General features: G+C 46.0%; 2 protein-coding genes across 2 annotated transcripts; both read right to left on the reverse strand.

Annotated features, from left to right (window-relative positions):
* Positions 1-2,797: 2,797 nt before the first annotated feature.
* LOC116499501 (putative small proline-rich protein 5) lies at positions 2,798-3,076 on the reverse strand. Its single transcript, XM_032204253.1, has one exon. It carries the CDS (start codon positions 3,074-3,076, stop codon positions 2,798-2,800), a length of 279 nt encoding a protein of 92 aa, XP_032060144.1.
* Positions 3,077-5,881: 2,805 nt separating this feature from the next.
* Positions 5,882-6,160, reverse strand: LOC116499599 (putative small proline-rich protein 5). The gene has a single exon (XM_032204351.1). The coding sequence runs from the start codon at positions 6,158-6,160 to the stop codon at positions 5,882-5,884; it is 279 nt and encodes a 92-aa protein (XP_032060242.1).
* Positions 6,161-12,045: the final 5,885 nt, after the last annotated feature.

The raw sequence follows: 12,045 nt of genomic DNA on the forward strand, positions 1-12,045 counted from the left end.
CTAGGAGGACGGGGGAAGCGATCTCTTTCCCGTTTCCTGGAGACTGACACTAAGCTCATCAGTATTCCCTGGGTTGCTGATTGGTAGTCGGGGTTGCATCAGGGGGAGAAATGTCGTTATTGCTCAGAAATGCTGACTCCTGCAGCAGGCACACCGTTGTGTGCAAGAGACAGCTCAGGACGTTAATTGAGGTGTTGTTTTACGGCAAGAGGAAATGGGATTAGCATGGCCTGGTTCGATGCTGGGCAGTCTGCTGGGATTTCCTTGGCCCTGTACTATGGCTAAAAGGAAACTCTTTGTGATTCTTCACCTGGCTCTGCACTTGCCAGAGGAAAGGGCCTCTCACCTTTCTCCCCACCTGTAGCAAAGTTTCCTTGTTGCTGAAGTTCAGAGAACAAATCCGTGGTCTGTGGCCATTCAGGTTTCCTATCCTTATTTTTTTTTTTTCATTACAGCCTTTTCGTACACTTTTATCAGCTGAGCTCATGAGCAGGGAAGAGTGGAAGGCAATGATTCTGAGAAAGGGAGATTTTCAGCTTAACTTTGAGAAATTTTTCATCCTGTCCCCGGGGGAAACATGATGGATATTAAGGCTGGATTTTAGTCCCACTTGAGTCATCCTTTCAAGTGTAAAGCCAGGAAGGTGTCAGCTAATCCCCCTTGGAAAACATGAGTCATCCAACTATCTGGCTCTCTGGTCCCAGAACCTCTTCTCCCATCTCTCCAGAACCCGGGTGTTCCACAGCCCAAGGAATACCTTAGGCTAAAGGCAATGAAGTGACTTGTAGTGAACTTTCTGCAGCAAGAAAGGATGGTGTGAATTGCTGACGGACATTCATTGACTCTGGTGTGGATCCCAAACTCCAGGAGGCTTCAAGTGCCCAGGTTCTGACCCTGGTGCTTGCTCTCTGCGGGTGTCCATTTTGTTCTCAGTCTTCTCCTGGCTGGCCTGCAGGCTTCATCCTGCAGCGTCCCATTGGCGTTCTCCATTGCTCTCTCCGCCTCCATCCAAAGACTTTCCTGTGTGGGGCATCCTCGTTTTACACCCTCTCACTGATGTTTCTGAGCTCTCACATTCAGGTCCCGCTAAGGGAAATATGACTGTGTGGAGCTGCCATCAATGGCGTGCCTTTCTTTGAGGGGAGTACAAGAGGAAAGGCCAAAGCAGGCCTCGATTGCATTCATCAGGGATTGTCTGATGGTTTCTCCATGGTAAGGGATTACAGGGACTGCATTGGTGTCACAGTAGTGAACCTGGATCTTATGTGAGGTCAACATTCACATGCTAGGCCATTTCTCAACTCCAAAGCATATGCCAGTGACCAGTAGAAGTGGCATAGTGGAGAGAAGTGTATGGCTTCTCTTTTTTCTCCGAGGCATTAATATATATGAAGTCAGTGATGTGGCAAATCTGTGCGGCTGAAGTTGGAGTAGCTTGGTGCATGGACTGCCTAAGGGACAGACAGCTGTGAACTCCTTCCTGCCCTTCCAGGGAATGGCTCTGATTGTGCCCCAAAGTCAGAGGTTGCAGGCAGTGGTCTTTGCTGTTGATTTTTTTTTCCAGAGCCTGGGAGTAGGAATGTGTGTGGGACAGCTGATGGTCTGAGTCAGGAGAAGGATCTTTGTGGTGCTCAGCCACTGAGATGTACTTAGATTTATTTTTTAAGCGGAGAGCTTTTTCCTCCACTAATGAGTCTCTTTAGTTCCCTGATATTCTTGGGAATAGTTGCTGCTGGACAGGGACAATGGTGCCCATGTCAAGGAGAAGAACATTGGAGAGAAAAATCCAGAAGACCTCCAAGGCCCTGAAAAGTGAGCAAAGAAATGCAAAGGGAATGTGGGTTTCATGAATTGTAAGTTTTATTGTTTCCCCAGCTAAAGAAGCAGGAAAATGCAGTGCGCGGCATGAAAGGTTTCCCGTTGGTAACTGTGCCTGGCACACCTGGAAGGGCCATCTCCTGCATTGTTGGATAGAAGGACTGCTTGCAGGATGCTTCAGGGTAGAGTTCATGTGGGGTAGCAGTGAGGCACAGGGCAGAGTCCCCAGGACAGCCGTAAGGATGGGCTCTGCATGGCCTAGGGCGTGCAGGATGAGGCAGCTGGCATTGGAGTAGCTCACTGCATGGACTGCCTAAGGGATGGACAGCTTTGAACTCCTTCCTGCCCTTTCAGGGAACAGCTCTGCTTGTGCCCCAAAGCCAGAGTTTGCAGTCAGTGGTGTTTGCTGTAGTTTTTTTCCAGAGCATGGGACAAAGGTGTGTGGGGCAGCTAATGATCTGTGTCAAGAGAGGGAGCTTTGTGCTGCTCAGACCCCGAGATGCACATGGAGACTTGTGAGCTAAGAGCTTTTTCCTCTACCAATGAGCCTCTTTTATTCCCTGATGTCCCTGGGAATAGTTGCTGCTAGATAGGGAAAATGGTGCCCATGTCAAGGAGAAGAATCTTGGAGAGAAAAATCCAGAAGACCTCTAAGGCCCTGGAAAGTGAGCAAAGGAACAGAAAGAGAATGTGGGTTTCATGAATTGTAAGCTTTATTGTCTTCTGCATTTAGAGGATCCTGATAGAGCAGCATGCATCATCAAAGGCTTCCTGGTGGTAGCTGTGTCCGGCACACCGGGAAGGGCCATCTCCTGCATGGTTGTAAAGAAGGACTGTTTGCTGGATTCTTCATAGCAGAGTTCAAGTGGGTTAGTGGTGAGGCAAGGGACAGAAGCCCTGGGACAGACATAAGGATGGGTTCCTGGTGTCCAGGGTGTGCAGGAGGAGGCAGCTGGCGTTGGGTGAGCAGATCCTGGTGCTAGTACTTGGGGTACGTTGGCGGCAGCTTGCAGATGTTCTTGGTGTACTGGGGGCAGTAGGGCTGCACGGGAGGGCAGTAGCGCTGCACAGGGGGGCAGTAGGTCTGCACGGGGGGGCAGTAGCGCTGCACGGGGGGGCAGCAGGGCGTCACACAGGGGAACTGTGGCACAGGTTCCCTCTGGAAGGTGGAATGGCAAGAGGGTCCCGAGTCATGGCAGGAGGAGCGGGAGCCGTGGCAGGAGGTCTCGCGGCTGTGGCAGGATCCACGGGAGCACATCTTTCTGGGGAGTCGGCAAAGCTGTGGGGAAGAAAGAGAGAGAAAGATACTGTCACACTTGTACGGCAACACTACTCCAAGCTCTTGCACTCTATTTAGGGTTTTCCCTATTGCTCTCTTGAAGTTTTTTTCCTGTCCTTTGTCATATGTACGTAATGATGATTCTGAAATTGATAATGCCATGTCTTTTAGGGTATAATCTATGGTGGTCCAGTTCTGGTGGAAATTTTAGAAATCAGCAAAGTAATTCTGATGGCATTTGAAGGTTGATGTTTACATCTGATTCTCAGCAGTGCTTCAGCTGAAATTTCTCTCCCTCGGTCTCTATGTAGTTTGGGAATTAGTTCCTTGCTAGATCCCAAAGGCTCCCAGTCACAAACTAAGAACAAGAAACATCTAAGAGAAAGTCAAGGTCTCAACACAGAACCGGTCAACCAAATGTCCTGTGTGGTATCCTAATGTCACATAACAGATAATTCAGTGTAGTCCAACTTACCCTTTGTCGGAGCAGGGAAGAGCACTGAGAAGCGAAGCTGAATGAAGAAGGAGCAGGAGATGGCTACTTTTATATACTTGCAGTAGGCTTGCCCAAGAAATTATGCATCTCTTGGCAATGCTGACAATTAATCATGTAGTCACGTTCATATTTATCTTCTGTGTGTAATTTTTAGCACTTCCGATTTGACAGTCGGGAAAAACAATTAGTAGTTTTCCCTTGAGATGTTATTTGGCAATGGATTTCCTAATCTGCTTTATAAGGGGATTTTGAAGGTAATTTCATAGTTGCATATTAGAAAGAACCTAACCCTAAAGTTATTGAGTGATTTGTCATTGGGCAACCAGTATTGCATCAACGTGCAATTCAAAAGTGTTGACTCCTGCTCCGCATGCTGCCCCTTTGTCCATGTGGCAGACTCACATTTTTGTTGATATGTTTTTCATGACACAAGGGACAGTAATTAACATCCACAACTCACATGGACCATACTTAGGGGGAAGTCCTGGTGACTAGCTCAAATGCACCTAACGCCTCAACACTGGAAATGACGTTACAAGGATGTTTCCAATTCCAATTTTTTCATTCTGTTTGTGAGTTCACAAACCATTGGCTGTTTTTCCTTGTGCCATGATACCATCCTGTTTGCTTTCCTCCTAGAAGAAGAGGATTTAAAATATTGACCAGAAAGTGCTGGGAAATTCTCACCTACTAGCCCCCTGTTTTCAGATCCCCAATTGCTTCAGGCTTCTGCCTTACTTAAGCAGATTTGTAGTTTTTAACTCATTGCAGTGCTTCACCTTTTACTATTGGGATTCTCTTACAGCAGCTTAGGACTTGACTTTACAATGATGAAATGGGTATTTGTTATTTTCTTGTGATTTTTATCCAGGTGGGAGCTGCCGGAACCCTCAGGAGCACCCTGTGGATCAGTGCTGTTGCAAGTAGAACAAGAGGGTCTGAAAAGTTGCTTACTGAGTTCATGAATTGGCAGCTATCCCTGTAGAGATGCCTTTTGAAGTGTATTTTCATGTCAAATGAAAAAAGAAATAAAAAAAATCTTGCTACTTTGTCAGTGTTGTTGAGATGCTAACTCATTCTGAACCTGAAAACACATCCTGGGACAGCATGCCTCCATGTTCTGGTTGGATTTATATATTTTTTTAAAAATTATTATATATATTGTTTATTTTTAATTATTTTTTATTTTTCAAGCCATGATTCAGCAAAAAATAAGCTTGCCTTTGTTTAAGAAAATCTCATCTGGAGCCTTCTGCACAGCACTGTGAGTTCTAAGGAATGTAGGAATGGTTCAACAAGGTTGATAAAGCAGTATACTTTGGGAAGACCCTTGTGTTGGTTCTCTGTCTTGCAGGGTGCATTAATTTCACCCCATTGTAGCTACTAGAAGTTAGTCATTTAGGCTGAAGCTAATTGTGGAGCTCTTTGTGAAACTGATGGAGAGGAACTGGCAGAAGGAAGTGAGCGATCCTGTTCTAGAATAGATGTCTCAGCTAGATGGGCTGGTGACTGGGGAGATAAGAATTGTCTTAGGTTGTAAAAAGTAGACAGAGATTTCACATTTATTTTAAAGTGTGTGCAATATTTGCTGAAAACAGTAATTTGAAGTTCAGTGAAAGAGGAGGGTTAGAGAAGTCCTCTAGGTGCCTATTTGCATTTATTAGACACCTCAAAACCTTTGCAATTCTGAGTCAGAGTAACAAACACAGTATGTGGCACTGCCGAACTAGGGAAGTGAGAATGACAGTCCCAGGCTAACCAGGGTGCAGACAAGCTCCCTTTGCTGTACATAAATGCATTTGTCTGCTGCAGAAGTGTGTCTGGAAAGACTGGCTTTCATTCATTTTGAAACTTTGGGATGTGGGCATTTTGTGGTGATTGAGAAGAGAAGAACAAGGAGCTGTGACTAAGAAGACAGAGGTAAAGATAATTCTCATGTAAAAATGTAGTGAGTAAAAAAGCATAAACATTTTCTATATTTGGAAATGAAATTTTATTGTCTTATCTACACCTTTGGAGGATGACACAGAAATATCATATATAAGCCACTACTAGAATAAATCATTCCCAGCCTTTTAGAGAAGAACAAAGAATGGGTCTTGCATGCTAAATACATTGAAACAGATCATATTTATATTTTGAAGAAAATTCAAATCACAAAAGAGGTATTTAAGGATTCACATAAACCAAAAATGGGAATGGAGAGATGGTGACTTGAGCTTTAGGCATCGAGAGAATCCGCGGGAGGAGGCAGCTGGTGTTGGCGAGTCCGTGTCTGGATCCTGCTACTAGTACTTGGGGTATGTTGGCGGCAGCTTGCAGATGTTCTTGGTGTACTGGGGGCAGTAGGGCTGCACAGGGGGGCAGTAGCGCTGCACAGGGGGGCAGTAGGTCTGCACAGGGGGGCAGTAGCGCTGCACGGGGGGGCAGCATGGCGTCACACAGGGGAACTGTGGGACGGGTTCCCTCTGGAAGGTATAGTGGCAGGAGGACCCAGAGTCATGGCAGGAGGAGCGGGAGCCGTGGCAGGAGGTCTCGCGGCTGTGGCAGGATCCACGGGAGCACATCTTTCTGGGGAGTCGGCAAAGCTGTGGGGAAAAAAGAGAGGGAGAGAGAAAGAGAGAGACCGTCATACTGATACAGAAGTCACCAATGTGCAAGTTCCTACCTGCTTGCCTTAATTTGCTCTGGAGCTTCCCATTTTCTTCCTAATTTCTTCTTCATGAACAAGAAGATTATTTAAATGCTGCTTAGGTATTGGGAAAGGATTTACATCCCCCACTAAAAAAATGACCTTTTACAGGTGCCATTTTCTCCTCAGACAAAAAATTACTCAAACTATCCCTTGCCCATAAGCTGTCCCAGAGCCTCCAGTGCCTTTTCTTTGAAAACTTCAGAATTCTCCTTTCCATAAAGCTCTCTGACTCTCCTCTTCTCTTGGTATTTTCCAATCTTTCTGTTGTTTTGTTTTGTTTTGTTTTGTGCCTCTTCCTGTGAAGTCTACATCCCACTTAACATTTATATTCATTCATAGGTAACAAGAACTTGGTCACTGGCATATCCAAGGCCCAGGGGGAAGAAATAGGTATCATACTCCAACTCTACCAGAGCTTCTATGAAAGCAGATGGTATTGTAGAGAAACTCAGGAGAAACAGAAAAATTAAACTCACCCCTTCAGCAACAGAAATGAAGGTGTATAGGAGCAGAGAAGCGAATGAAGGAAACCAGGATGAGAGAGCTTTTATACTGTTCCAGAGGGTTATCTGGGACATGAGACATCTCTTGGCAAGTGTAACCTAATTACATATCCCAGCCCATTTTTATCCACTGTATTCAGCTTCCGACATTTTCCCTTTGATGCACTGTACTTTTAGCATTTTAATTGTCCCATAGGTTATTAATAGTGCTTTAATTCCTTCACCTCCCTATGAAAGAGATTGGAAGGTATTTTGCGTGAAGTGACGCCAGTACTGAAGATACTAATAGATCTGGTCATGGACAGCAAGTATCAAGCGGAAGAGGTGTTTGTAATTCAGAAACACTAATTCTTCAAGCTATGCCGGGATGTCACATGGACTGAGAGCTAAACGTCATCACACCTGTGTGTGAAGAAAACTGATTACTAATGGGAACTCATGGGGATTATGTTTAGGGCAGGAATATTCTAACTGAATTGCTCAATGGAACCGGAAACTTTAATGAGAGATTCGGAATTAGCCCTCGTAAGTCCCTCATGGATAATTCCAACCTGTCTATACGGTATGTCCTATCAAAGATTCTTTTTCCTCTTGTAGATGCTGCCTTAGCCTAATTCTGCAATACTGTGCCGATGGCAGTGGTATGGAGTGCCTAGGGCACAATGTGTTGAGGTGCACCCACCACTCTTAAGTCCCACTCGTGCTCCCAGAGGTGTAGTTACTCTCTGTTCCTGTTTTCCTTTGTCCTTTAATTTATTCCTATTTACCTCTTAAAATTTTAAATGAAATGTGTCTTTAGCTTACTTGTGGGAAATTTTTACCAGTTGAGGTTGTAAGCAGGTGAGCCATGTGCCTGCCTCCAGCATAAGGTGGAAGTTCTTAAACTTCACAATGATCATAGAATCATACAATCACAGAATCATAGAATGTCTTGGGTTGGAAGGGACCTTGAAGATCATCTAGTTATGTTGAAGGAATGTTGAAGATGATATATGAACTGTTAGCTGGAGAGCACTCTCCTGGTATTGTTGCCCTGCTTTCAGTTCTGCAGTTCTTGTGGAAATACACATTGGACAGGGCTGTAGCTCAAGAAAAAACAAACAAACCAGCCAACTGCGGTAGAAGTACATGCTCTCGAGTCTGGATTTTCATGTGAATCACAGGTGAACTCCAGGTTTCCTTCCCATGTCCCCATACAGGTCATGCCCATTTCACCCAGCAATTACATTTTCTTCTCACATAAAAGGCAAGAATGTGTCAGCACAGGGATGGCATTGTGGGATTAGACATCAGGCACAACTGATTTTGGGTGATGCTCTCCTGACTCACCGGGATCCCTCAAACTGGCCTATTTGTGTCTGTGCCTCAGTATCACAACGTACAGAATGAACCTATAAATACTTTGCTGCAATGTTTTGTTTAGGCTGTAGCTAGGTGATGCCTTTAGAAACCTTTGGTCACATGTGGCAGTAAATCTATTGTCATATTGAAGAGACCAGATGGTAAAATAAAAGAGGTGAATCAGCTACCAGGAAGCAAGGGCAGCAAATAAAAACTGCTGTGGTCAGGGGACAGCAGAGCCCCTATGCTCCTGCAGTGCCTCATCACTGCTTTCTCTGTAAAGGTCTCCTCTTTCAGCCCCTTCCCTTCAGCTTGGCTTTACCTCTTACACCGTACCCCTGTTGTTCAGTAAGGTACGTGATTAAACTGATGATCTGGATCATTTATGGAAACTTATTTGTAGATTGTAGCTCTGTTTTTACCCGCTACGTCTTGACTTGGCTCTGCCTAAATCCAAACAATTTGTTTACTTTAAATAGTTCAAGTGAGAGATACTTTATAAGGAATATTCCTTGATTTTTTAAAAAAATTTATTTCATTTTTTATTTTTTTTTTCACTGATAAATCACATTTAATTATTAAAAATGATAATAAAGAGGTTTTTGGACTAAGCTTTTATATAATTTCTAACATGTCATCTAGAAGATAATACCACAGACAAAGATAAAACAAGGACAAAAAGAAGTCCCAATTTACTGTAGGAAAGCCCTCTACTCCTGGGTAGCCCTGCTTATCTCTAAGTGTAGTAGAGAAAAAAATGGTGTGGAAAGAGATTTCCTTGTATCCAGCACCAGGTGACCTTTCCAGCATGAGTACCCAGGGCCTGAAATGGTGTGCTCCCCTGGGGGGCATCCTTCTTCAGCTTGAACTCAACCTGGTAGGAGGTGGTAGGCTGGGCTTGCAGCTGGAGGCAGCCATGAGCTCTGTGGGATCCCATAGCTGTGGTTCATGCTGAGAAATGTGGTCCGGGGGCACTCCTTCTCGCCTCTCCCAGTTCTGATGTTTGCCTTGGTTTAACTTGCTTGTTGCAACCCATTTCTTGTCCCCCTTTTTCTGCTGGATGGCTCAAGGCCATATCCGGAAAATGTCCCCTGTGGAGGTTGCTCTTGGCACAGGTGCCATCGCAGCAGGAGGGAGGTGAGGACAATTTCTTGTTGAATTTATGCAATCTGCTTTCTGGCTCCTCTTCTCAGCCGAGTGAGATGAGATAATAAAACTCCAGCTAAGGTGAGATTTGCTGTCTCTGTTCCTTGGACTCATCCCTAAATGAATGACACAACCTGCAACACTGCAGCTTAGCCAGGCACGTAGGTGAGAACTTGGACAGCTATAAAAGAACTAAGATAGGAGATTTTATCTCCCCTTCCCTCAAAGGCTTTCAGTTAGGCTCAGGCCCAGCCCGGAACCTCCTGTCTGGTTTGGTTTCCACGTCCTGCGTGCCATAGGGTAGGTTTGGCATGGGGAGACAGGTACCTGGTGGCTGGTGGATGGGGACAGTCAGTGGCACCACACAATGATTCCTGCCAGTACAGGGCTGCACGTCTCTGACCCTTCCATCTGCAATTGTGTCCCTTGCATATGGGAACCATGCACCTTATTATTTTAATTAACAGTTATAATAAAACAAGTGCTAATAATAAGTTTCTCGTTTCTTTCAAAGACTCAGTGCAAACCCTTCGCTAATTAAATATCTAGCACATTACACACCATACTGCTCTCATCCCACAGAGGCACGAGTTTAGGCAGCAATCTGCCTCTGTGCTGGTGCAAGCTGCGGATAGTGCAAATGGAAACACAGCTGCTGATTTTTATGGACATTTCTCCATTTGATATTATTTTATTTATGTTTTTCTTCTTCTCCACCTGCTAGGAAAGCTCAGCATTTTTATTCCTCCCTCCTCCCCAGTATGTGGTGGTTACAGGTCTCGAGTTCACAATGGGAGTCAATGCTGCAGCATATGGTCTGACTTAAATTCTTTTTCTTTTTCTTTTTTTTTTTTTTTCTTCCATTAACAAATATTTCATCTAGGCAATATGGGCCCTTGCTGGCATTTTCAAAGAAGGTAAAGTTTGCACAAAATATCTGCCTAACCCCATGTTCCATATCTAGAATAGATCAGAAGGATGATTAAGTATAATGGGGTCCTCCCTGTCCTTATGCCCTTTTGTTTATGGTCATCAGTGACTTTTAGGTTTCCTAGAAGGAGTCTGCTTTTGTGGTTGGCAGCCATGTATGGAGGACTCAGCATTGCAAATCCAAGGCTTTGCTTTTAGGTTTTGCTCTTTCAAAATGTGCCAAGAGTCTGAGCCTCAGGGTCTGGCATCGCAGATCCAAGGGTGACCTTAAACTCCAGCCCCAGACAGTTTTGCCCAACCCAGTGCCTGGATCTGCCTGGCAGGTGCTGAAGGTTTGGGGACCGGAGCTGTAGCACATCACTGCTGCCTGGGAGGTGCCGTGGGAAGGGGGGCAGCTGTCTGCAGGCTGTGAAAGGCAGCTCTCATTCATAAAGGTGAGCTTGGAAATGATGCTAAACGCAGTAATGTTGGAAACACACCAGGACACCAGCACATTTTGTGAGCTTTAGGTTTTAATATATATCACATCTTTGCTACTGGAGACAGAAGCAGGAAATTAATGGATTCAAATACTTGCTCGCAAGAGGGCAAATCACATTTCGGACGTGCTAACACCACGTCGCAGGAGCAGGAGAGGCACATTGCGCTGGAGGGAAGGGGCAGGACCTGCCCAAGCTCAGGGCTGCACCCTGCAGAGGCGAGGGGCGAGCGCAGCCCCGCAGCCGGCTGACCGTCGCTGCATCCTCGGCCCTTCACTTTTGTTGCTGCGGGGGCCACTGCACTGGCTGCTTGATCTGCTGCTGCTGCTGCTGGCAGGGGACGGGTGCCACAGGACCCTGCCCGGGCACAGTGACCACGGGGCCCTGGGGCTGCAGGACCACCACTGGTGTCACATCCTGCACGGCGCTCACTTCGTGGCAGACGACCTCCTCGGAGCCATGGCAGGAAGAGCTGCCGCTGTGGCAGGAGGAGCTCTCATTGCTGTGGCAGCCTCTGTCTCCACGGGAGCACATTTTTTGATCAGTGCGGGGAGCCTGGGGAAGAGAAAACCCTCGTAGTTAGATGCACAAAGCTTTCCACACCCTGCTTTGCATTCAGATTTCCTCGGTGTGTTTACGAGATTGCTTGGGCTAGGCAGGGTTTGCCCACCCACCCACCCTGCTTTCCCACCTTGGAGCTTCATTCCCACATCATTGGCACCAGAAAAATGCCCTCACCACGGCCCCAGTCTCCATTTCTGCCTGGCTCCACATTCCCTTTCCCTGCTCTCCCTTGATGCATCCCATGAGCACTCGTGCAAAATGTCCTGGGAGAAGCTGTGCAAGGGAGGAACGAATGCACTGCCCACTGTCAGTCTATGCTGGGGCACAAGGGTCTGAAAAACTGGGCTCCCAGGCACAGTCAATGAATTTTCAGCTGGGACTGCTGGTATTGGAGCAGCAGCAAAATACACTTTCAAAGCCGGTTTCCCAAAATGAAGAAACTCCTATGCCTTCCTCCCTCCTTCTGGCCTCCTCACCCTCTGCTCCCTGCACACCCACAGCTCACTGCTGCCTGACTTCCTAGAGCATGAGGAATATCTGGTGGGCACATCTGACCACCTTCAGGGGAACCGAGCCCCTGGAGCTGATGTTTCAGCAGTTCAGAAGATCCATAGGCTCTTCAGGCTACTTCCTCTCATAAGTTAAATCTGCCTTCTCAGTTATTTCCTAAATGTCTATAATGACAGCTAAATACCTACGGCTCCTGAAGATTTACATATTCTAAAACAGTTAGGTAAAGGAATCAGGTTCATAAGAGCAATTAGAGTCCCTGGCCGAACCTGAAGGTTTCTTCT

This window comes from Aythya fuligula, chromosome 28, assembly GCF_009819795.1.
Source record: "Aythya fuligula isolate bAytFul2 chromosome 28, bAytFul2.pri, whole genome shotgun sequence".
Taxonomy (NCBI): domain Eukaryota; kingdom Metazoa; phylum Chordata; class Aves; order Anseriformes; family Anatidae; genus Aythya; species Aythya fuligula.

What these genes read in the sequence shown, in the direction of transcription:
- LOC116499501 (XM_032204253.1), bottom strand. Translation starts at nt 3,076, where the DNA reads ATGTGCTCCCGTGGATCCTGCCACAGCCGCGAGACCTCCTGCCACGGC.
- LOC116499599 (XM_032204351.1), bottom strand. Translation starts at nt 6,160, where the DNA reads ATGTGCTCCCGTGGATCCTGCCACAGCCGCGAGACCTCCTGCCACGGC.